Source organism: Lichenostomus cassidix, chromosome 2 (genome assembly GCF_008360975.1).
Source record: "Lichenostomus cassidix isolate B80296 chromosome 2, HeHo_3.0, whole genome shotgun sequence".
NCBI classification, from domain to species: domain Eukaryota; kingdom Metazoa; phylum Chordata; class Aves; order Passeriformes; family Meliphagidae; genus Lichenostomus; species Lichenostomus cassidix.
In genome coordinates, this window is record NC_139482.1 from 367,811 (window position 1) to 392,519 (window position 24,709).

Consider the following 24,709-nt stretch of genomic DNA (forward strand, 5'->3'; position numbering starts at 1 on the left):
GTCCGGAGGAGGCGTGGCTCAGTGGGTGATGGGCGTGTCTAAGGGGGCGGGGCCCGGAGCGGGGGCGGGGCCAAGCTCCCCTCCCGGCGCCCCCGGGCGGGGCGGGGCGGGGCGGGGGTCCCCGGGGCCCCCCCGTGGCCATTGGCTGCGGCCGCGCTGGCCCCGCCCCGGGCCCGGCTGTCAACACGCAGCGCCCGCCGGGCCGGGCCGAGCCCACGGACCCGCCCGAACCGAACCGAGCTCAGCCCTCCCGAGCCGGGCCGCGCCCTCCCGAGCCCAGCCGAACAGGGCCAGGCCGAGCCGAGCTCAGCCGAACCCAGTGCAGCCGAGCCCAGCCGAGCCCAGCCGAACCCAGTGCAGCCGAACCGCGCCGAACCCAGCCGAGCCCTCCCGAGCTCAGCCGAACCGGGCCGGGCCGAGCCGACCCAGCCGAGCCGAGCCGAACCGAACCGAACCGGGCCGAGCCCGGCCGCACCGGCAGAGCCCAGCTTAGCCCAGCCATTCCGAACGGAGCCGAACCGTTCCGAGTCGTTCCGAGAGGAGCCGAGCGCGCGGGGCGGGGGCTCGCTCCCCCCCGGCCGCTCCGTGACTAAATAAGGCCGATGGCGCGGCGCGCACCGGGCGGGTAGAGCGGGGGGGTCCGGCCCCGCCGCCCCCCTCCGCGCCCCCCCGCCCCCCCCGGACCCGCAGCACCGCACCGGGGCGGGCGGGGTCCGGGCCCGGCGGCCCCGGGCGGGGGAGGCCCCCCCGGCCCCCGGGCTCCCCGGAGCGGCGCCGTCCTTGGCTCAAGGGCAGCGGGACCCCCCGCGGCGCGGGGCCGCCCCGGGCCCCCCGGCCCCCCCGCCCCGGTCGGCGCTGCCCATGGGCCCGGCACGATGCCGGTGCGGCGGGGGCACGTCGCCCCCCAGAACACCTTCCTGGACACCATCATCCGCAAGTTCGAGGGGCAGAGTGAGTGATGGTCGCCGCGGGCGGGGGGGATCGGGGCGGGACCGAGGGCCCCGGGGGGAAGCCGCGGGAGAGGGGAACCGGGGATGGGATTGAGACTACGGGGGACACCGGCAAGGTGGAAGGGAGTAAGGGGGCAGTGGCCCTGGGTGGGTTTGAGGTGATGGGGACAAGCCCAGCTGGAGAGGGACGCCACCCGCCCCAGTCCCCAACAGCCCCCCGAACTCCCCAGCAGCCCCCTGCATCCCCAGCCTCGGGTGCATTTGGGGTGACAGGGACAAGCTCAGCCGGGAGGGACACTGCTCACCCTGCCCCCAGCAGTCCCCAGCTCCAGGTGGTTTTGGGGTGATGGGGACAAGCCCAGTTGCCGGGGGATTACTGCCCACCCTGGTCTCCAGCAGCCCCTGGCTCTAGGGTGCCAGAACAGGGACTTCCCCCCAGTCCCTGAGGGGTGATGGAGCCCCCACCCCCAGTTCAGGCTGCTGCAGGACTAGGGGTCCCAGCTGGCTCATGGCCCCCCTACCCCACTGCCCAGCAGCTGGTGTGGGGAGACCTCGGGGAATGGGGAAATGGGGGACTGAAAGGTCTGGGGTTTCCCAGCAGCTCTCTGGGATCAGGCCCTGAGTGTCCCCAGACTGGGGACAAGGCAGTGATATGGAGATGATGCTGCCCCATGGGTTGGGCTGGGGGGTGTCACTCTGCTGGGGGACTGGCTGTGGTCAGGGGGTCTGTCCTGGCTGACCCCTGCCCTCAGGCTGTGGTGGTGGGGGTCCCCATGGTAGTGATGTCCATGAGGGGTTTCTGCACTTGTGGGGGTCCCCATGATAGTGATGTCCATGAGGGGTTTCTGCACTTGTGGGGGTCCCCATGGTGATGAGGTCCCTGCACTGCTTGGGGACCCAGGGTCCTTGTAGTTGTGGGGTCCCTGCTGTGGGGTCTCTGTGAGGTTTCTGTAGTGGTGGGGTCCCTGCAGTGACAAGGTCCCTACTGTTACAGGGTCCCTGTGATGACAAGGTCCCTGCAGTGCTGGGACTGCATGGTTATGGGGTCCCTGTGATGGTGGGATCCCAACAGTTCTAGGGCCCCCATGGTGGTGATGCCACCAGCTTAGGGGGTCCCCGGGGACAGAATGGGATGACTGACGCAGTGTTTGTCCCTGGGAAACCCAGAGCCACGGTTGGAGGAATGGAGAGGACCCTCCCCACGGGCTGCCGGGCCAGGGGTGCTCTGGCCTGACCCGCCCTTCCCCTCTCCCCGCAGGCCGCAAGTTCATCATCGGCAACGCGCGTGTGGAGAACTGCGCCGTGATCTACTGCAACGAGGGGTTCTGCCGGCTCTGCGGGTACTCGCGGGCCGAGGTGATGCAGCAGCCCAGCACCTGCGACTTCCTGCACGGGCCTCGCACCCAGCGCCGCGCCGCCGCCCAGATCGCACAGGCCCTGCTGGGCGCTGAGGAGCGCAAGGTGGAGATCTGCTTCTACCGCAAGGATGGTACGGAGCCCACGGGGTGGACGGGGGACAGCCGGGGACATGGGTGACAGGAGGGCTGTGCTGAGGACAGCAGGTGTGGGGGCACAAGGTGGAGATCTGTTTTAGTCACAAGGATAGTGCTGACCCCTGGGGCAGGGGGGGACAGCAGGCACAGGGACAGACCTGAGTGGCATGAGTTGTTGGCACAGGTGGGAAACCAAGGGACTCCAACACCCCTGGGGCTTCACAGTGCTCCCCGGCATTGTGATGCCTCCCAGCAGGGTGGGAGCCTGGCACTGGTGGCTCCAGAGGGACACTGGCACCCTGGGAGTCTGCAGCCCTTCCCGGTGTCATGGCAGCCACCAGGTGAGGCCTGGGAAAGCTCCATGTTGTGGGTCCAGGGCTGTGGGGTGCAGTGATCCCCGCAGGGGTGACAGGGTGTGCAGCGGGACTGTATCACCTGGAGCTAGGACAAGAACAAGGGAGGAGGGGGCTGAGCTGGCATCAGGTGTCACGGTGCCACGATCCCTGTGGGGGGTGACATCCTGGGGGTCACTGTGCCAGGGGCACAGGGCCTGGGCCAGGGCTGGCTCCTCATGTTGGTAGTGCTGGTGTTGCCCCTCACTGTGGCCTCATGCCAGCACCAGGTGTCCTGGCTGTCACCACAGTTGTCCTGGTTCTGGGCACGTGGCCCCAGTTCTGGTGCTGGAGTAAACAAAGCTGGTGCCAGCTGCTGGCGTGGCCACAGCACCACGCAGAGCCACCGTGTCCCCTGGGGTGGGGTGGGCTGGGGCTGGAGACACCACTCCCAGCCCTGGGACCCCCATCCTGCTGCTGTGGCTCTGCTTGGCACAGCTGGCATGTCCCGGTGACCTTTGGACAGCGCGATACCGAGGGCTGTGGGACACAGATGGCACATGGGCTGTGCTGAGCCCTCGTTAGGGTGACACTGATTACCCTGCTGGGTGCCACTGGCTGTGCCAGAGGGGTGGGGGAAATGGGGCTCCTGCTTGGGGCTTTCCTGGGGTCTCCAGGGACCTCTGCACCCCCAGCTGTGCCCCCAAGCGGTGTGGGAGCCACACCACCTACCAATCCTTGGGTACTGCCAGGAGAGGTGGGATGGGAGGGTCCAGGGATTGGTGGGAGTTCCCAGCCCCTGCTACTGGGAGCTGCCGTGGGCCCCATGGGGAAGTGTGTTGGGAGCCCTGGGGACACTCTGTGACCCCCACTGTGACAGGGGCAGTCCATAGGGACTGGCTGCCCCTTGGGATACAGGGTGGGGCCCTCGGCAGTGAGTGAGCCCTAGATCTGGGATGTCCTGCACCCCCAGATGGGCCCCTAGCCCAGGGGCTGCTGCGGTGGACGCTGGCCCTGGGGGCTGCGGTGATGCCACCATGGGTGTCTCCTACCCGTGCCACCATGCTGGTGCTACCAGCCCCTGTGTGGCTGGCACAGGGGGTGCCTGGAGAGGTTCCACTCGCTGCACTGGGAGCCCCCAGGCACCGTGGGGCAGGGACCTTGTTGCCAGTGGTTCCAGCTTCATGGCTGCCCTGTGGCATCTCTGGTGCTCCTGGTGCTCCCGGTGCCGCTGCCACCGCCCGGGTGTCCTTGGGACCGTGTTGCGGTGTGGACAGCCACCCTGCAGTCCCCCAGTCCCAGTGCGGTGTCCTCATCCCCGGAGCCGCGGTGGAGCCATGGAGCCGCCGCGTCGCCGCTGCTGCTGCAACCATTTGTCTTTGCGACGTGTTGTTTATGGTGCCGGGGACGCCGGCGGGTCATGGCGCCCGTGAGGCACCTGTGTCCCCGTGGGGACACCTGGGGGATGGCCTCAGGGACCCGAGGCTGGATGGGGGACAGGGAGGGGGTACAGCTGCCCCCAGTCGCTGCTGTGGCCTTTGGGGTCCCCCTGTGCATGGCCCCAGGTGTTGGTGCAGGGCGGGAGGAGCCAGACTGGGGCCTTGTCACTGTGACATCTCAGGATGTGGGAGTCCCCCGGGCCAGAGGGGTGTCCCCTGCCTGGCTGCAGATCTGGGGGTGCTGTGTGGGGGTGCTGTGTAGGGGTGCAGGTTGCAGGGTGTGTGGAGGGGGTGGCTGGGGTGTCCCCCCGCTCTGGGGTTTGCAGTGTCACCTCCTGTTGGCCACGGGGAGGGGTGTTGGGGCGGGGTTGCAGGGTGGGAGTGCGGGGGGGATTTGGGGCGCAGCTCTGGAGGTGGGGGGTGCATTTAGGGTGAGGGGGGCGGGTCCCTTTACAGTGCGGGCAGCACTACTGTCGCTGGGGTCCCCCCGTCGCCCCCAGCCCGGGAACAGCCCTCGTCAGGCAGCGGGACCCGGGGGACACCGGAGCTCCCGGGCTCGGGGGGCTCAAGATTCCCGCGGCGACACATGAAGCCGGCAGCAGTGGCCTCGTGTCGGTGGCACTAATCCCCTCGCGGCAGTGGCTCGGCGAGGACTGCCGGGTGGCTCCCGGGGCCACCCTGTGCCACGCCGTGCTGGCCCCCAGCCCACGGCCCCGCGTGCGGCAGGGAATCAGGGAATCCCCCCGCCGCGGGCATGGGAACAGGGACAGTGCCAGCTGGCACCCGCCGTGCCAGGCTGCCGGGCCCGCTGCCAGCTAGGGGCCACAGCGGAGGGGTGACTCGATGCTTTGGCGTCACCCACGTGTGTCCTCCCTGGGTGCCCCTAGGGTGAGGGGCGCCGGAGGGGAGCAGGATGCCCCCCCATCCCCCAGAGGTTGCCCCAGGCTGCCCTTCCCACCCCGGACCCCCCCAGCTGTGGCACCGGATTAACGCCACAGCTGTTAACGAATTCTGAGCGGCTTAACCCGGCCCAGCACCCCCAGAGCCTCTCGCTACCCCGCTGGCCCCGCTGCCCACGCACACATCTGCCCACAACATTTAGGGGGGGAAAGGGGACATCCCCCCCCCCCCCCGTGCCTCAGTTTCCCCCTGTGGTGCAGCTGCGGTGGGGCTGTGCCTGGCGGAGCCAGTGCTAGGCGGCAGATGGGGGTGACCCCCGGAGTGGGGAGCAGAAGGGGCTCAAAAGGAATGGGGGAGAGGAGGGGGTGCTCCCCAGGAGGAGGTGCCCATCAGGGAGAGTGTTCCCAGGATGTTTGGGGCCTGGCAGGGGTGCCCCCCTGGGCGGGGGTGCCATCCCCCCGTGTCACCGACCCTCCCTTCCCGCAGGCAGCTCTTTCCCATGCCTGGTGGATGTGGTGCCCGTGAAGAACGAAGATGGCGCCGTCATCATGTTCATCCTCAACTTCGAGGCTGTGAGGGAGCCCGAGCCTGGGGAGACCCCAACCCCCGGCACCAACCACTGGGTCACCCCAGCCCCCTGGGGCACTGCAGGTACGGGGGACAGGGACACTGGGTCACCCTCAGGTATATGGGGGGACAGGGACACTGCGTCACCCCCTGCTGCTGGATTCCTGCTGGGGAAAATGGTGCCTGGTGTCACCCCGTGTCCCACGTGGTGCTCTAGGGCACATGGGAAGGGTGGAAGCGCCATGGGGGTTTTGGGCCAAGCCCTGCCTCTGACCCCGCCCTGACTCCCAGGGTGCAGCTGATCCCTGTGGCTGAAGCAGCACCGTGGTGGGGATTTGGAGCTGGATCCTCACCCCGACCCAAAGCCCAGCCCTGACTCCAGTCCCGTCCTTCCCCGAAGGACGCAGCCGGTCCCTGCGGCTGAAGCTGCTGGCGCTCACAGGCAGCCGCCAATCGCTGCCACCAGAGCCACCAGACGTAGTGGTCGTGGACCCTGGAGTCATGGACCCGCTGGCCATGGATCCAGCCCTGCCCGGCAGCGACTCAGGCCCTGAGGACGCCTCATCCTCACTGGAGCCCGGTGTTGGGGATCGTCCCGAGGACGAGGCGGCGCTGATGGGGGACCCTGAGCTTCCGGTGACGCAGTCGTCCCCGCGGGCTGAGCGCCTGGGCCTGGCCTTCGCCAACCACAGCCTGGCCCGGAGCCGCTCCCGGGAGCGCCGGTCCCGAGAGAGCCTCCGCAGCTTGCGCCGGGCGTCGTCCGTCGATGACATCGAGGCCATGAAGGGCGACGGGAACAAACGCTGCCACAGCCGCCATGCCAGCGCCGGCCTGCACCGTGGCTCCAGCACCGGTACGGCCATGCCGGCACAGGGGACAGTCACCCGTGCTGGGGACATTGGGGCAGCCACAGCCAGAGACCCTGGTGACCCCCCATGCCACCTCCCCGCAGCCCCCACAGCAGCCCCTGGGGCTCACAGGGGCTGAGGGCCACCCCCAAATCACCACCGAGACCCTCCCCGCCCATTCTGCAGCCCACGCTCTCCCCCGATCCTCTCAGCCACGCTGAACCACAGTGTGGAATCACCCTGGGAATCCCCTCGGGAATCACCTTGTCGGCTGCAGGGCTTGTTAAGCGCATTAAGAGAAGGGACAATCATTATAATGATATTAAAGGTAACTGAGAGCAGCTCTGCAGGTCCCGGGGGGGCCTGTGGGACACAGCTGGAGATCTCCCCCCCTGCCCTGGGGCTCCTCATTCCCTTTACCTGCTGTGGGACCCCAACCCTGGGAGCTGTGGGATCACTCCTGCCTCGGGAGCCTTGGGAAGCTGTGGGATCTGCCCCGGGAATCCAGGGTCCATGTGCCCCGGTGACAGTGCCCCGCTGCTGTGGGACATCCTGGTGATGGTGTGTCCCTGCAGGTGCAGTGGCCGCCGTGCGCAGCGCGCTGCTCAACTCCACGTCAGACTCGGACCTGGCACGGTTCCGGGCCATCGGCCGCATCCCCCAGATCACCCTCAACTTCATGGACCTGCAGCCAGGGGGGCTCCTGGCCCCACCTCCAGCCCCCCGCCCCATCATTGCCCCCACCAAACTGCGCGACCGCACCCACAACGTCACTGAGAAGGTCACACAGGTGAGACCCCACTGGGGGACAGGGCAATGGGTCACATAGGTGGGACCCTGGTGGGGCAGAGGGCCCAGGAGTTGGGTAGTGCTAAGGTGATCAGATGATGCTGGAGATGACTGGGGATGCCAGAGGTGGCCAAGTGGTGACAGGGGCGATTGGGCAATTCCGTAGTGGCCAGGTGCTGCCAGAGGTGGCCAGTTGATGACAGGTGCCCAGGTGATGCCAGAGCTGGCATGTGGTGCAGAGATGGCTGCGTTGTACCAAGGTGTCTGGACAATTTCAGAGATGGATGGGCAGTGATGATGTGGCCAGGCCATTTCGAGATGGCCAAGCAGTGACAAAGTGTCCGAGCAGTGACAAGATGTCCAGGCAGTGCTGGAGGGGATGTACAGTGCTGGAGGTGGCCAGGCGGTGCCAGTGTAACCAAGTGGTGCCAGAAGTGTCCGTGTGGTGCCAAAGTGACTGGGTGGTGATGGAGGTGGCTGGACGGTGCCAAGGTGGCTCAGTGGTGCTGGGGGCATGGCTAGAGTCCAGGGGATGCTCCACCTCTCCACACTGGGAGGTGCCAGAGCTCACTGGGAGGAGGTGATGGGGCACGATGGGGTCCCCTTGGCAGGCCAGAGGGGCTGGGTGGTGTGGCCTGGGGTCACTGTACCTGTCCCCTGGCACCGGGTCCCTCAGGGAGAGGCTGGGAGAATTGTGACCACGGTGTTCTGCTGCGGTGGGCGCCGAGGCTGGGGACAGTCAGCTCCGAGACAGTCCCCGGGGGGCTCCCAGCGGGGCGCAGGGGGCAGCCACCCCCCGGTGCCGTGGTGCTCACCCCGGTGCCGTGCCTGCCGGGTGCCGGGCACTGGCGGCCGCCGCTAATCCGCGGCCCGTTGTGTAACCGCCATCTGCCGCGGGAGCAGGAGGCGCCACTTAATTACACCGTGATTGCCCCCCCGCTAATGAGCGGGGGGGTCGAGGGCTCCGGGCGTCCCCGGGAGGCTGCGCGGGATGGGGACCCGCCGCCTGTCCCGCCCCGCGGTGTCCCCAAGGCTCCCGCGCAGCCGCGGCCGGGGCTGTCCCCGGGGTCCCCAGCAGCTGGCGGCGGACGGAGCAGCCCTGGCGCATCTGCCCGAGCCCCCCGGGTTCCCCCGGCCCCGCACCTGCCTGCACACGTGAGGAGCCCCGTGGGGGACCCCCGATCCCACTGGAGCTCCATGCCGTTCCGCCGGGGCTCTGGGCGTGCCCCACATCGATGCTGGAGCAGCCGCGGGGCCCTCGGTGGGGTGGGGGGACCCTTTGTGGACTGGAAGGACCCTTCTGGGCGGCAGGACCACCCTCACTCTGCATTCCCGACACCCCCACCTTCTCACAGGGCCTCTCGATTACCTCGGCCGTGATTAATTGTGCCACCAGGGTGATGTTGTGGTCTCTCCTGCCCCCGCCATTGCCACGGGGGGACATGAGGGGTCCCCGGGGTCACTGGGGCGGGCTGTGCCCCCCAGCACTGGTGAGGGAGTCTCGGGGTGCGCTGGCTGTGCAGGCGGGCAGAGCCAAGGACACGGATGAAGAGAACGTGGGAAGTGGAACCCCTCATTGTTGGGATGAGTCCTGCCGACCCCGGCCCCGCTGGCACCGGCTGGGTGGGCGCGGGCGCTGTCCCCTAGGTCCCCTCTCGCTGGGGCTGGGAGTGTCCGGGGCGGCCGGCCGGGTGCAGCCGTGGGGCACTGCCAGGACTGGGCAGTGGCCAGGGACACCAGGAACATGGGGACACCGGGAACCGTGAATCAGACGGGGCTGCCAGGGCCAGCTCACCGCTACCGTCACCGTCCCTGTCCCCGTCACTGTCCCCGTCCCCTTCATCACTGTCCTTGTCCTCATCCTCACTGTCCCCATCCCCGTCATCACCCCGTCCCCATCCCGCTGCTCACAAGGCCGAGCGAATCACACCTTGGGGATCCCTTGTGGGGCGCGGGGGGCTGCAGGTGCTGGCTGGCAGCGGGGAAGGGGGTGGCGGCGGAGCGGGTAGGGCAGACATCGGTTCCGCGGACCCCCGTGCCCCCCTCGCCCCCCCCGGCCCGGTGTCCCCGCGGGGCCGTTCCCGGGTGCTCCCGGTCCCTCCTCCGGGGAGTGGCGACGGCTGGAGCTGGGGGGGGCCCGGCGGGGGCGGGCGGCGGGGGGAACTCGGGGGGTCCCGCCCCGCTCCATCTGCCGCGCGCGGGGCCGGGGGGCGGCGGGGGGGCGCGGGGACCCCCGGAGCGCGGCCATGGCCCCGGCGCGGCGCGACAGCGGCGACCGCGGCGACCGCCCCGACGGGGAGCGGCGGGACCGGGTCCGCCGGGCCGTCCGAGTGTCCAGCCTGGTGGCACAGGAGGTACGGGAGGGGCGCGGGGGCGGCGGGGGCGCATCCTGGCGGCACAGGAAGTACCGGGAGGCCGAGGGGGGCCGGGGGTCTCCACCGGGAGTGGAAAGGGGACCCGCGATTTGCACCGCTGCACGTGGGCTCGGGGTCCCGGGGGCGTCCTCACGCCGGGATGGGGGACGCGGAGCGGGGGGGGCACCGGGGGTATCTGGGGGATGTGGGGAGGGTCCCCCCGGTGGGTGTATGGGGTCCTTTCACCGTGCCCGGGCACAGCGTTCCTGGGGTGTCCCCGTGCTGGGATGGAGTAGTGGGGACAGCGGTGGTCGCGGTGGGCGGCTCCGGTGGGGCACCGGGGGGGTCTGAGGGTTCCCCCCCCGCGGGAAAAACGGGGTCCCACAGCATGCGGGCACAGGGGCCCGGGGACGTTCCCATGCCGGGATGGAGCAGGGTGGGGGGCGCCGGGGAACGTGACCGCGGTTTGCATGGATTTGGTGGTCAGGGAGTTTTCGGGGGGGTCTCCCCCCACAGCGGGAACACGGACCCGCAGTTCATCCTGCCGCGCGTGGGTGAGAGGTCCTGAGGATGTCCCCATGCCGGCTTGGGAGACACTGAGCCGGGGGATGGCACTGGGGGTCGCAGCAGGCGACTCTGAAGGGCTGCGGGGCGGGCTAGGGGGCCCGAGGAGGCCCAGAGTCTCCCCCCGCGTGGGGGTCCCGTGGCTCGTCGTGCCATAAGTGGGTGCGGGGTCCTGGGCGTGTCCCCACTCTAGGAGAAGGAGGTGGCACTGGAGGTTGTGGTGGGCGAGTCTGGGTGTCCAGGGGGACCTGGAACCCCCCACTGCCGCCCCGGGGGTTGGGGGTCATAACCCCTCACGGACCCCACTGCCCACCTGGTGCCATGGCCGGGCCCGGTGCTGCGTTCAGCTGTGCCGTGGTGGTTGTGGTGCGGCAAGGGGCGATGGCATGTCGCTGGCGTGGTCTCTGCTGTATCCCAGGTGGTCCCCAATGTGTCCCAAGTGGTTCCCACCGTGTCCCAGGTGGTGCTGGTGGCCGTTGCCTTGCCGGTGGCCCGTGGCTTTGGGGTGGGTGTGGGTCAGTGCCAGCGTCACTGGGTAGGGGTCAGAGGTGGGGCGGGCGCACCGCCCCCCAGGGACGTCACCCCATCCCACAGGGACGTCACCCTGTCACGGGGCTCGTCTCCCACCCTGCCACAGATGCCACTGGCAGCGGGTGCCACTGTCGCTGCCCGCCCAGGGTGGCCCCGTGTCCCCCGTGCCCATGTCGGGGGGTCCCGAGGGTGCTGCGACGCCGCAGCTCAGCGCCGTGAGTACCCCCAGTGCCACTCCCGGGGGGACAGTAGCGCGGGGGGGTAAGAGGGGGGGTTCCCCAGCATCGGGGTGTCCAGACAATTGGGGTGTCCGCAGCATTGGGGTGTCTCCAGCATTGGGGTGTCCCCTGTGCAGAGGTGTCTGTACTGTTGGGGTGTCTCCTGCATCAGGGTGTCCCCACAGTGGCCAGGTGTCACCTGGCTGACAGCCAGTGCCGCCCTGGTGGTGACCACACAGGGTGACAGCTGTGCGGTGACAGGGATGTCATGCAGGGTTCAGTGTCCATCTTGTTGGGGGTGTCCCTGGGGGTCCCAGCCCAGGGTCAGTGACAAGGTGGGTGTCAGCGTTCAGGTTTGTGAGGGCTGGGGGTCTTAGACCCTGATGGGGCATTGGGTGGATGCCAGGGCGTGTGTTGGGGCAGATGTGGGTGGGCAGCTGTCCGGTACCTGCCAGGATGAGTGTTGGGGATCCATGGGGCTGTTGGGTGCCCATGGGGCTATCAGCTACCTGCCAGTGCCGGTGTTGGGTGCTTGTGGGTGCTGGGTACTTGCTGGGGCAGGATTTGGGGCTCTATGGCTGTGGGGCTCCTGCTGGGGCAGGTGTTGGTGCCAGAACTGGTGCAGGGTGCTGGTGCAGGGGGTCTGTGGCTCTTGGTACCTGCGAGTGTTGGGGGCCTGTGGCTGTTGGTAGCTGTGGCTGCGAGTGTTGGGGTTCTGTGGCTGTCAGGAACCTGCCAGAGCAGGATGGGGTTCCCTGCTGGGTGCTGGGGGTCCTTGCCGGGTGCTGGGGGGCACTGCATGGGTGCTGGGCAGTCCTGCCATGGGGGCACCGCCGGGGCAACAGGGACTGGGGGTGCTGGAGTGGATTGACGCTGTGCCGGGGGGTGCTGGGGGTAAGTCCAGGTGCCGGGGGTAACTCGGGGTATCGGGGGGGTGCAGGGCCCCCCACCGGCCCGGCCCGGGGTATCTGGGGTGCGCCGTAGGCAGGTGTCTGGGTCACGGCAGGTGCGGCGCCGGGTGTCCCGGGGGGGCGGGGGGTGTCGGTGTCACCGCAGGTGTCGGGGACGCGTCACCGGGGCGGGACGTGTCGCCGCGTGTTGCCGAACGTGTCACTGGCACCGCCGCCATCTGTGTCACCGTGACTGACGGGTGTCGGGGCGGGGGGCGGGGGGGCACCGAGCCCGGAGGGAAAGGGATGTCGCCGCACATCGGCCCCGTCCCGACATACGCGCCGGGGGTGGTGGCCCCACATGTGGGGCGGGGGGGATCCCCAACCCCTCCTAATGGCACCCCCATGACCCCGAGACCTGCTGGGCACGGGGGGCTGGGGGGCGCGGGGAGGGGCTGGAGACTGTCCCCATGGCTGGAGGACATGGTGAGCTGGCGGCTGCCGTGCTCCCTGGGGGACTGGGGGCCCCACGGCTGGGGGTCTCGGTGGACTCTGGGGGTCCCCGCTGTGTGTGGGGGGGCTGGCACAGGGAGGGAGATGCCGGGACTGTCCCCAGCCCGGGGCTGGCATGGGCTGCCCTGGGGGTGTTGACCAGGTGCTGGGGCAGGGGGTGCATTCTGGGGGGATTGCCAGGTGTGCCTGTGGGACCGTTGGGGCTGCATTTTGGGGGGCTGTCACTAAGTGGGGGTCCTGATCACTCTCCCCTGCCATCCATCCCTTCCCAGTTGCCTGCGGGGCTGGGGGGTTCCCAGCTGGGCATCGCGTGGAGGGGGCGAGTCCGTGTGGGGTGTGGGTGAACCCCCAGCCCACGGAGGCCTCGTGGTTCGGGGAAGGAGCCCATGGGGGGCCCGGGGGTCTCTCGCTGTAGACAGCAGGGCCCCCCTGCCCCCGGGGCCTTCTGCAGGCCCTGGGACCCCCCTGCCCCCCACCCCCCGTGCCGCGGGCCGGGATTTGTCCCACTTTGCCGAGGCAGCTGCGATAAATTTAGCGGCAGGAGCGGCTGGTGGCTGGAGCTGCCCCCCGGCCCCCCCTCCCCGGCTGGTCCCCCTTGTTTTCCCCCCCCCCCGTCCCTTCCGCCCCCACTGGCACCGCAGCCACCGGCGCAGCCACAGCCAAAGGGGCTGCAGCGATCCTGGCATTGGGGTCTCCCTCCGGGACCCCCCGGGATCCCCCCAGGCTCCCCCCGCCAGCTGGGGTGCCGGAGTCAGGGGGTGCCTGTCACCCCCACGGTGCCTGTGACCCCCCCGCCGTGTCCCCAGGGCCCCCGTGACCCCGTGTGACCCCACGGCACCGGTCACACCCCCGCGGGGACACTCTCAGGACACGTGGGGGGTGTCGGGGTGCAGCTCCCCGAGAAGGGGGTGGGACCCCCTGCACATGGGCCACTCGTGGCCTCGTCCCTCCCGTCACACGGTGCATGGGGACGCAGGTGGCAGCGGGAATCCCCCGTGTGGGGGTGGCAGCTGTGACGCAGGAGCCGCCGCGTGTCCCAGTGCTGTCATCTCATGTCATCGCGTGTCCCGATGCTGTCATCACATGTCCCAGCGCTGTCACCGCGTGTCCTGGTGCCGTCACTGTGTGTCCCCGACACCGTGTGTCTCCCAGCACCGTCACCGTGTGTCCCAGCACCAGGGTGCATGTCCCCGGCACCGTGTGCCTCTGCCACTGTGTGTCACTGCATGTCCCAGTGCCATCACTGCGTGTCCCTGGCACCGTGTGCCTCTGTCACTGTGTATCGCTGCATGTCCCAGTGCCATCCTTGCATGTCCCTGGCACCGTGTGCCCCTGTCACCGTGTGTCACTGCATGTCCCAGTGCCATCACCGTGTGCTCCCAGCACCACATGTCCCATCCCCACATGGCTGTTCCCACTGTCCCACGAGGCCACCGAGGGTGGTGGCCTCTGGGGACAGGTGACAGTCCCAGGAGGGGCTGTGGCAGTGTGTGACATGTTTTGGCTGAGCCAGCAGGACGGGAGCCGCATCCCAGCAGGTGGGCACTGTCCCCCAGGTGAGGGGACATTCCTGGCGTGTCCCTGGAGTGTGTGTGGATCCTGACAGCCTCATTGCCACTGGCTGTCCCCCCACCCCCCTGGAGCAGGTGTTGGTGCCATCGGGGTGCCCAGGGGGTGCCAGGGGGTTGTGACATGTCCCACTTCGTGCTACGTCGCCCGTGGGCACTCGCAGCCACGCCAGTGGCCCCGCTGTGTCACCGACCCACGCCACCCCGTCCGGCGTGTCACCGCCTGTCACTGCGTGCCGGGGGGGCTGGGGGGCGATGGGGGGACCGGAGGGGGGCAGCCCTGGCTGTGGCCGTGGCGGCAGCAGCGGAGCAGCCTGGGAAAAATTTCCGCCCCAATAATTCCTGTCGGCTCCGGCGGAGCGTGGCCTGCGAGCGCCGCGCCGGGGGTCCCTGCCGCCACCGACGGTACCCCCTGCCACCAAGGGTCCCCCCGCCAGCCCGGGGGTTCCCGCTGCCGCCCCCGCCGGTGCCGGGGGACCCGAGGCACACGATGGCCATGAGGCTGGGGCGGGGGGCTTCCCGGTGCCCGCGGGCCGGGGGGGGCTGAGCCCCGCTGCCCCCACCGAGGATGCTGCCCGCGCTCCTGCAGCTGCTCCAGGAGTTCCCAGGCGCCTCCCCCGCGCCCCCCCGGCCCGGGCCGCCCCCCGGCCCCTGCCCCATGCCCGGGGTCCCTCTGTGCGGCACCTGCCTGGGACTGTGCCGCGATGGCGCCGGGCACGGACAGGAGCAGAAGGTACCGGTAACACCCTACCTGCGCCCGGGGGGGCGGGGGTGCCGCATGGCGGGCGCTGTGCCCACCCGTGACCTGGCGGCGGCCCTGGGGGGCTCAGGCTGCCCTTGGCACTTGTTTGGGAGGCTTTGGGGGTTACATAAAGCTCTGGCTCTGCATGACTGGGGACCCCCTCAGCCCCCCCGGTGGTGCCCCTGGGCTGGGAGGCCGGTGGGGTGGGGGTGACTGTGTCTGTCCCCTCCCTGCGGTGCAGCACTCGGTGGGAGCCCCGTGATGGGTATGGAGGGGGCAAGCGACCCCCGGGGGTGCAGCAGGACTGTGATCCCCATGGGGCAGAGGGGAGGCTGTGACCCCTGTGGGGCACAGGATGAGGGGCCTGTGGACCTTTCCCTGTCACCTCTCACCCTTGCTGTGGGGCTGTGTGTGATGATGGACCCTGTGGACCATCCCAGGGACCCCCAAGGGTGACCAAGACCCCCCAAAATCCCTGAGGTTGTGCCTCCAGGATGTGCAAATGTTCTGCAAGGGGACTGGGAAGCATGGAGGGGTCTGTGCCTTCAGCTGGAAATGGTCTGTGTCTCCTGATGGGGATGCCAGAGATGGCCATGGTTGGGGGGCACAGACTGGGGGCACAGGGCAGCATCGAGTCCATGGGTGTTTGGGGTGGGAACTGTCCTGGTGGTATTTGTGGGGCAGGAGGGGGTTGTGGGGCAACTCCATGGTGTGGAGGGACTTTTCCACCCCTGTACCCTCCTGCTGTTCCCCTGCCACCCCTGGTCACACATGGTGGGGCCCCTGCACCCCCTCCTCTTGTGCTGGGGTCCTTCTGCACCCCGCAGAGTACAGAACAGTTGATTTGGGGAAGGACCTTTTAGACCACTGGGTCCAGTGCCGACCCAACACAGCCAAGGCCACCCCTGACCAACATCCCCACCTCTCCTCAGGCTGGGGGTCTGAGCTCTGCGGTGGCACTGCTTCCCTCACAACCTCCCCATATCCCTCCTCACCCATGTTGGGGTCTCAACGCAAACAGTCACAGAACTGTTGAGGTTTTAAAGAACCCTTGAAACCATTTGGCCCAACACAGCCAAAGGCCAGCACTGACCCACTGTGGCCAAGGCCACCAAGCCATGACCCCAGGCACCACATGTACTTGGGCTGGGGTCTGAGTGGCTAAATCCTGCGGGGTGTTGGGGTGGAGCACTGACCCCTCCGTGCCCGCAGGTGCTGTCCCTGGGTGCTGATGTGCTCCCCGAGTACAAGCTGCAGGCGCCGCGCATCCACCGCTGGACCATCCTGCACTACAGCCCCTTCAAGGCCGTGTGGGACTGGCTGATCCTGCTGCTGGTCATCTACACGGCCATTTTCACGCCCTACTCGGCCGCCTTCCTGCTCAGCGACTCCGAGGAGGCCCAGCGGCACCACTGCGGCTACTCCTGCAGCCCGCTCAATGTCGTGGACCTCATCGTGGACATCATGTTCATCATCGACATCCTCATCAACTTCCGCACCACCTACGTCAACTCCAACGAGGAGGTGGTCAGCCACCCCGCCAAGATCGCCATCCACTACTTCAAGGGCTGGTTCCTCATCGACATGGTGGCTGCCATCCCCTTTGACCTGCTCATCTTCGGCTCCGGCTCCGAGGAGGTGACACGGGGGACACGGGATGTGGTGGCAGCAGCCGGGCTGTGCCCTGGCTGGGCAGTGCTGTCTGGATGCTGGAGGGTTGTGTTTGGGGGTCCCACCTGTGTCCCCAGCACTGGGGTGGATGGATGCCATTCCTGGAGTGCCAGGTCCTCCCGTGGGGGGTGCCTGGGGGTCTGACATACACCACCAGTGCCCCTGGTGATCCCCCTGAACCTCCCTCCCAGACCCCCTTTGCTCTGGGTGGGGCACTGGGGGCACCTGGGGCTGATATGGGGAGACAAGACAGGGGAGCATGGCACCCTCTGCCCTTCCAGGGATCTGGGGGGATCTCTGCCACCCCTGTCCTGGTGCCCCCCTTTCCCCCCTCCCCAGACACCATTGCCCTGGGGGGCACCTGGGGCAGGGAGAGACTCATGGAATGAAGGTGCCTGACTTGGGGCAGGGATTCCCCATCCTTTTGGGGTTCTGAGGTGTCTCTCCACTGTCAACCCGTCCTCCAGACAACGATGCTGGTGGGGCTGCTGACGTGGAGAGAGAGGATGGGACACCCCTCACCCTTCTGTGGGAACCTGGGGTATCTCCACCCCGGTAAACCCTTTCCCTGCTGTCCCCAGACCACAACACTCATCGGGCTGCTGAAGACGGCGCGGCTGCTGCGCCTGGTGCGCGTGGCGCGGAAACTGGACCGCTACTCGGAGTATGGAGCTGCCGTGCTCTTCCTGCTCATGTGCACCTTCGCCCTCATCGCCCACTGGCTAGCCTGCATCTGGTATGCCATCGGCAACGTGGAGGGGCAGCGCACGGGCTGGCTGCACGCCCTGGGACAGCAGATCGGGAAGCCCCTCAACGACAGCGACCCGCGCCGAGGGCCATCCATCAAGGACAAGTACGTCACCGCGCTCTACTTCACCTTCAGCAGCCTCACCAGCGTCGGCTTTGGCAACGTCTCACCCAACACCAACTCCGAGAAGATCTTCTCCATCTGCGTCATGCTGATCGGATGTGAGTGACCGTGGGGTGTGAGAGTGCCTGTGTGGGTGTGTCTGAGCACACCTGGGGTGTGAGCACCTCTGTTGATGGTTGTGAGTGACTGGGGGGACACCTCTGTGTGTGTGTGAGACCCCAGAGGCTTTGGCAAGGTGTCCCCCACCCCCAGCTCTAAGAGGATCTTCTCCATATGCGTCATGTTGATGGGATGTGAGTGACCATGGGGTGTGAGAGCAGCTGTGTCCGTACAAACCAGTGTGTGTGACACCTGTATCTGTACCCACACACACATGGGGGCTGTAGGAGCATCCCAGGCTCAGTTTTGTGGCTGGCCCTGTTTGACACATTCACCGATGCTCTGGGGATCAGGGGCACCCTGGCCAGTCCACCGGTGACACAGATGGGTGTGATGTCGCTCTGTTGGGGGATATGGATCTATGGGCTACGGACACCTGTGTGAGGATCACCAAGGTGAAGGGCTGGGCCCTGCCCGTGGGTCACACCAGCCCTATGGAACACTCCAGGCTGGGGCAGAGGGGCTGCAAACCTAGGAAGGACCCTGGGGTGAAAGGAAAAGGCCCTGGGGATGCAGGTGACAGTCTGGACACGAGCCCAGGTGTGCCCAGGTGGGCAAGAGGCCGATGGCCCCTGGGCTATGCTAGCCCCAGTGTGGGCACATCGTCAGGGCAGGGACTGTCCCCCTGTGCTGGCACTGCTGAGGGACCACCTGAATCCTGGGGGCAGCTCTGGGCCTTTCCTGACAGGAGAGACCTGGAGGAGTTGGAGAGTGTCCAAGGAAGGGTCTGAAGCACCAGGAGCAGATAAGGGAGCTGGGGGGGCTCAGCCTGGAGAAAAGGAAGCTCAGGGGGACCTTGTGGCTCTGCACAACTCCTGACAGGAGGGGACAGCTGGGGGGCAGGGGTTGGGCTCTTCTCCCAGGGAACAAGTGACAGGATGAGGGGAAACAGCCTCAGGCTGTTCCAGGGGAAGCTCAGGTTGGATATCGCAAAGATTCCCTCTGAAAAGAGCTGCCCAGGGCAGGGGTGGAGTTCCCATCCCTGGAGGGATTTAAAATCCATGTGGATGTGACACCTGGGGACATAGTCAGTGGTGGCCTTGGCAGTGCTGGGGGACAGGTGGGCTCAGGGTTCTGAGAAGTCCCTTGATGACAGGGATCCTGGTAACTCTTGGCACCCCTGTGGCTATGCACCTCTCCATGACAATGGGGACCTCCATTGGAAGGAAACCCTCACAGCTGTGGGGATCTGGTGACAGTGGGGACCCTGGTAGTGATGGGGACATTCTCATGGTGATGGGAGCCCTTGTGCTGATGGGGACCCCCATGACAGGAGGACTCTGTGATGATGGGGACTTCAATGATCATGTGACCATCGTGACAGTGGGGACTCCCATGACGACGGGTACCCCACACTACAGCCTGGCAGCAGTGGGGGGTTTGGGGAGCTTTGTGGGGTTTGGGGGTGCAGAGCCTCCCTGACTTGCCTCCCCAGCACTGATGTACGGCAGCATCTTTGGGAACTTCTTGGCCACCACCTGGCACTGGCACTTGGGCACCCCTGGTTTGGGGGGTGACAGTGGGGGTGTAGGGGGAGCTGGGGGTTCAGGGCCCCCCTGACCCTGCCCCCCCCAGCGCTGATGTACGCCAGCATCTTCGGGAACGTGTCAGCCATCATCCAGCGGCTGTACTCCGGCACGGCGCGCTACCACACGCAGATGCTGCGGGTGCGCGAGTTCATCCGCTTCCACCAGATCCCCAACCCGCTGCGCCAGCGCCTCGAGGAGTACTTCCAGCACGCGTGGTCCTACACCAACGGCATCGACATGAACGCGGTGAGACCCCCGGGGCACCCCTAAAGCCCCCCGTGGCACTCAGCGCCCCCTGCTCAGGGAGTGCTTCCAGCACGCCTGGTCCTGCGCCAATGGTATCGACATGAACGTGATGAGCCCCCCCGGAACCCCTAAAACCTGCCACTCCCCCTGACCCCTGTGCCCCCTGTGCCCCCCAGGTGCTGAAGGGGTTCCCCGAGTGCCTGCAGGCCGACATCTGCCTGCACCTGAACCGCAGCCTGCTGCAGAACTGTGCCCCGTTCCGCGGGGCCACCAAGGGCTGCCTGCGGGCGCTGGCCATGAAGTTCAAGACGACGCACGCGCCGCCCGGTGACACGCTGGTGCACGCTGGGGATGTCCTCACCGCGCTCTACTTCATCTCCCGCGGCTCCATCGAGATCCTGCGCGGCGACGTCGTCGTCGCCATCCTGGGTGAGCCCCCAGAAGTGGCCCCGGGGTCCTGCAGTGCCCCGTGGGGCAGCCGCTGCATTTGGGGGTGCTGCAGTGTCCTGGGTGCCCGCAGGGTGACCCCTCCCCTCCTGGGGACTCCCCGGTGCCCCACAGGTGACCCCGCACCTCCTGGAGACCCCACAGTGTCCCCCAAGGGGTCCCCTCCATCCTGGGATCCCCCAGCACTGGAGACATCCCATGCTGCTGCACCATCTCCCAGAGACCCCCCAGTGCCCCATGGGGTGTCCCCCTGCTTACCAGGGTCTCCCCAGTCCTTGGTGCCCCCCAGAGACACCCCACATCCTGTGGACCCCCGGTGCACCCCCCTGGACCCCCAGTCCTGTGCACAGCCTGAGTGACACTTGGTGATGCCAAGTGACCCCTGCACCTCCCGGAGCCCTTCTAACTTTGAGGTCACCTTGAGTGCCCTCGAGGGGTCTCCCCAGCCCTGGTCACACCCCAAGTGCCCTGATGTGATCCCCCCTTCCCTTCCAGGGTACACCCAGACCCAGGGACACCCCACCCACCCCAGGTCAGAATGACTTTGGGGAGCAGCAGCAGGGGCAGCTGGAGCAGTGCAGGGACCTGCTGAGCCCCCAGGACCCCCCAGCCCCGGGAGCACCCCTGATGCCTGAAACAGGCTACCTGAAACACAGGCCAAAACAATTAGGGGTATAAAAAGTGGACAAATTTATTCAAGGCCTTCAAGGCACATTCGGGCAAGCAAAGTCCCCTCAGGGAAAACACCCCAAATGGACTCAGGGTCACGAGCTCTTCACCTTTTATAAGTTTTGTTTTACTAGCATATTGGTCCCTAATTCTCCAATCACACCTTCAGGCGATTATATTGAATACCCCAGGCTCTGCTCCCCCCTTTCCACTGTTGTTTACATATTTTCAGGCTTAGGGTAACGAATATGTCCTTGAATCTCTATCCAGAGAGCTTTGTTTTGGTTAAATGTATTGGGAACAGAGGTTTTCAGCACTCTGTAAGAGCACAGACCTACAGCAAGTTACAGATACATGAAGAGGAAAAAAAAACCCAAAATTATTAAGGCATCACCCCCAGTGACCTCGCTGCCCCGCAGGTAAGAACGACACGTTCGGGGAGCCGCTGCACCTGCACGCGCGGCCCGGCAAGTCGCGGGCAGACGTGCGAGCGCTCACCTACTGCGACCTGCACAAGATCCTGCGCGAGGACCTGCTCGAGGTGCTCGACATGTACCCCGAGTTCTCCGACCGCTTCTGGGGCACGCTGGAGATCACCTTCAACCTGCGCGACGTGAGGGGGGAGCCAGGGGGGTGGGGGTGCAGAGGAGGGGGTCCTGAGCAAGTCCAAGTGAACTGGGGGGTCCTGAAAAAGTTGGGGTCCTGAAGAAATAAGGGGGTTCAGAGCAAGCTGGGGGGGATCCTGAGCAAGTTGGGAGTCCTGAGCAAACGTGGGGGGTTGTCATGAGAATACTGGGGGTCTTGAGGAAATTTGGGGGAGTTCTGAGCAGGTTGAGGAATTCCAAGCAGTCTCAGGGAGTTCTGAACAAGCTGGGAGGGTTCCGAGAAAGGTTGAGGGTCCTGAGCAGGTTGGCGGATTCTGTACAATTTTGGTTGGGGGGCCCTGAGCAAGGTGAGGGATTCAAAGCATGCTGGGTGTCTGAGCAGACTGGGGGGTGCTGAATTAGCTGGAGGGTCCTGAGCAAGGGGGAGGAGCTGAGCAAGTTGTGAGGGGCTGAGAGATCTGGGGGGTTCTGAGCAAGCTAGGAGGCTCCTGGCAAAGCGGCGGGGGTTCATGCAGCCCCCCAACTGTGCCCCCTGTGTCCCCACAGACCAACATGATCCCTGGCTCCCCGGGCAGTGATGAGCTGGACAGAGGCTTCTCCAAGCTCCGGCGCCGCAAGCTGTCCTTCCGCCGGCGCTCCGAGAAAGGTGGGGAGTTGGGGGGCTCAGGGAGGGCCGGGGTGACCCCAGGGTCTCGGTGACCTGGCCCTGACCCTGGCCTGTCTCCCGCAGATGCCCCCAGTCCTGGGGAGCAGCGGGCACTGCGGGGGGACGGCGGTGGGGGTCAGGCCCCCGGTGCCCCCCGAGGCCCGGCCGAGTGGGATCCCCCCAGCCCTTCCAGCTGCGCCTCCAGCGACGAGGAGGAGCCCCCCGCGCCTCCCCCGGGGGCCACCGCGCTGTCCCCGTTCCGCAGTGCCCCCCCGGCCCCGCCCGAGCCTGAGGAGCGCAAGGGCAGCGATATGTGCAACCCCCTCTCAGGTGGGTCGGGGGCTCGGCGTGGGGTGGGTGCCACTCCTCCCCTCCTTGCTCGGGGTCAGAAGAGACCCCAAAAACCCTGCACTCCCCTCCCCAGCTCTCCCCCAACCCCCATGCCTTGTCCAGCACCTGCCACTGCTCCTCTGTGCCCCCCTCAGCTGCGCTTGGGGGTCCCCCATTCCTTCCCTCCCCACTCAGGGCCCTGCCGACCCCCAAAAACCACAGCACCCCCTCGCTCCCCCAGGCCCCTTGACTCCCATCTCACTACCTGCCCCTGCACTTTGGACCCCTCTCTGGTGAGGGACGGGATGGGATGGGATGGGATGGGATGGGATGGGATGGGATGGGATGGGTGTCCCCCACCCCCCCCTCCGCACTCAGGGTGCTACAACTCACCCAAAAACGTCAAACCCCCATCCTCAGCCCTCCCCCAGCACCTGCTCCTGCACCCCCTCAGATGGGAATGGTGGTCTTTGGTTGGGCCTGGGGGGTTCCCAATCCTGCCTTCCCTGTTTAAGGCTGCACAGCTTCCCCAAAAGCTCCAGCACCCCCTCCCCACCCCTCTCCAGCCCCCGAGCCTCCTTACCTCCCCCCTCACTTCACCACCCCTCAAACCCATTTGCCCCCCTCCTTTTCCAGGCGCCTTCTCGGGGGTCTCCAACATCTTCAGTTTTTGGGGTGACACCCGGGGCCGCCAGTACCAGGAGCTCCCCCGTTGTTCCCATGGGGGATCCCCAAACCTTCCCCCAACCCTGACCCGCCGCCAGCGCTCCGACCTGGAGTCCCGCTTGGATCTGCTCCAAAAACAGCTCAACAGGTAAGTTTGGGGGTCTCAAGTGGGACCTGAGGGGGGTTTAGGCCAGTGGGACTTCATGGGCTGTTGGAGGGGTGGAAGTGGGGATCTTGCTCTCGTCCCATCCCAGTCCCAGCCACGCTCCCACTCGGCTGTTCCAGGCTGGAATCCCGGCTGAGCACAGACATCTCCTCCATCGTGCATCTGCTGCAGCGCCAGGTGCTGGTGCCCCCTGCCTACAGCACCGTGGCCTCCCCGCACCAAGCCCCCCCGGGGCCGCTGCCCCCCACCCTGCCCATCACCCCCATCCGACCGCTCGCTCAGGTGAGGAACCCTGGGGGGACACCTGCTGTTGGGGTGTTTCACTGTCAGACAGACTCTGTGGTTTGGGGTCACCCCTGAGCCCCCCAGGGTGGGGGTACACTTGGTATGGGGGGCATCACTTTGTTTTCCAGTCCATCATGGGTTGGGGTCACCCCTGAGCCCCCCAGGTTTTGGGTATGCCACTCCCATGCCCCAGCACTGCTGTGGGTGAGCCCAGGGTAGGGGTTGGGGCGACACCCTAAACCCCTGGTGCTGAGTGGGGCACCCTCAGCCCGCACATCCAGGGTACCCCCCTCGTGTGCCCATTAGCCCACTGGGGGTCCCCCAGAGCACCTGGTGCCGGGTTGGGGTCCCCCCACGCTGACCCCCCGTTCCGCAGGTCCTGCGCCCCCCGCGTGCCCCGGACCCTCCGGACGTGGTGCTGCTGCTGGAGCCTCCTCCCCCCCGGCGCCGCTCCCTGCCTGGGGCGCTGCCCCCCCCCACCGGGACCCCCCCGGGGACCCCCCCGCTGCAGAGACACTGCTCCGACCCCGGCAGCTAATGGGAGTGCCGGGGCACGGCGGGACCCCCGGAGCCGTGGGACCCCCGACCCCGGAACGTGGGACCCCCGGAGCCATTGGACCCCAGGATATGGGACCCCTGGAGTCCTCAGGCCCTGGCAAGTGGGACCCCCAACGCCCAGAACATAGGATTCCCAGAGCCTTGGGACCCCCGACCCCGGAGTGTGGGACCCCTGGAACCTGGCACGTGACCCAGGACCCCCGGCGTCACAGGATCCCTGACCCTGGAACATGGGACCCCCAGAGCCCTGGAAGCCCTGGAGCCCTGGGACCCCTATCCCCAGAATGTGGGACCCCCAGAGTCCTCGGAGTCCCGCAGTCTGGGAGCTTGGATCCCTGGGACCCCCAGAGCCCGGCACGCGGGACCCCCGGAGCCGCAGGACCCCAGTCCCCAGCATGTGGGATCCCCAAAGCCCAGGACGTTGAACATCCGGAGCCCTGGGACCCCCGACCCCAGAATGTGGGGGCATAGAACTCCCAGACCCCGGGACCCCCAGAGCCCTCGGGCCCTGGCCTGTTGGGGGGCTCTGGCCGCTGCCCCCCACGGACACTGCCGGCAGCCAGCAGGGGGTTTGGGGATCCTGGGACCCCCATTATCCCACCTCATCCCGGGGCTCCTGCCCTGGACTGTCAGACTGTTTTGCTTCTCCTCCTCCTCCTGCTCCCCAAGCCCCGGGGCGGTGGGGGCTGCACAGGTGTGTGTGTGCACAGGTGTGTCCCCAGCTCCTGTCCCCAGGACGTCACGTGTGTCAGGGGGGTTCCTGCTGCGCCGGCACACGTGTGTTGCCCCCCAATCCGTGTGTGTGTGTGTCCCTGCCGTGTCCCCACCGTGTCCCCCTGCCGGGACCCCCTACTCACATGTGAGCCCCGGCAGGGCCTGGTGGGCCCGTGTGTGTCCCCCCCGTGTGTCCTCATCCGTGTCCCGGCTGAGGGGTCGGGAATCTCTGTGTGTCCCTTCCTGTGTCCCCCTGAGTCCCCTGGCCGCTCCCCCTGCACAGCTGGGTGTCCCGTGGTGGTGTCACCCCACGCACAGGGAGGGGGACACGGGGGGCGAGGGGCTGCCACCCCCCAGCTGCCCCATAGCGTGTGCCGTGTTTGTCCCATGTCGCCCCTGCATGTCACCCCCCGTAGGTGCCCCCAATAAACCAGACAGAGACCCTCGGC

General features: G+C 67.3%; 2 protein-coding genes across 6 annotated transcripts in view; one reads left to right on the plus strand and one right to left on the minus strand.

Annotated features, from left to right (window-relative positions):
- AOC1 (amine oxidase copper containing 1) overlaps nt 1-24,709 on the minus strand; it is a 30,014-nt gene that overhangs the window by 178 nt on the left and 5,127 nt on the right. The window lies entirely within an intron of this gene.
- On the plus strand, nt 91-24,709 carry KCNH2 (potassium voltage-gated channel subfamily H member 2). 3 transcript variants are annotated; one of them, XM_085049981.1, is made up of 15 exons: nt 91-951; nt 2,209-2,439; nt 5,601-5,765; nt 6,124-6,534; nt 7,105-7,319; nt 15,911-16,336; nt 16,951-17,338; nt 18,975-19,174; nt 19,351-19,603; nt 20,710-20,903; nt 21,442-21,541; nt 21,626-21,871; nt 22,508-22,685; nt 22,823-22,985; nt 23,365-24,709. In XM_085049981.1, exons 1-15 carry the CDS (start codon nt 876-878, stop codon nt 23,524-23,526), a joined length of 3,408 nt encoding a protein of 1,135 aa, XP_084906107.1. In that variant the 5' UTR covers nt 91-875; the 3' UTR covers nt 23,527-24,709. The 3 variants fall into 3 exon arrangements, with proteins under 3 accessions (XP_084906107.1, XP_084906106.1, XP_084906108.1); XM_085049980.1 differs by having other exon boundaries at nt 92-951; nt 6,082-6,534; XM_085049982.1 differs by lacking the exon at nt 91-951 and having other exon boundaries at nt 2,302-2,439; nt 5,605-5,765; nt 6,082-6,534.

Coding starts and splice junctions, on each gene's coding strand:
- KCNH2 (XM_085049980.1), top strand. CDS start 876: ATGCCGGTGCGGCGGGGGCACGTCGCCCCCCAGAACACCTTCCTGGAC. Junction 5,766..6,081: donor AGCCCCCTGGGGCACTGCAG/GTACGGGGGACA, acceptor CCTTCCCCGAAG/GACGCAGCCGGTCCCTGCGG. Junction 20,904..21,441: donor TCACCTTCAACCTGCGCGAC/GTGAGGGGGGAG, acceptor GTGTCCCCACAG/ACCAACATGATCCCTGGCTC.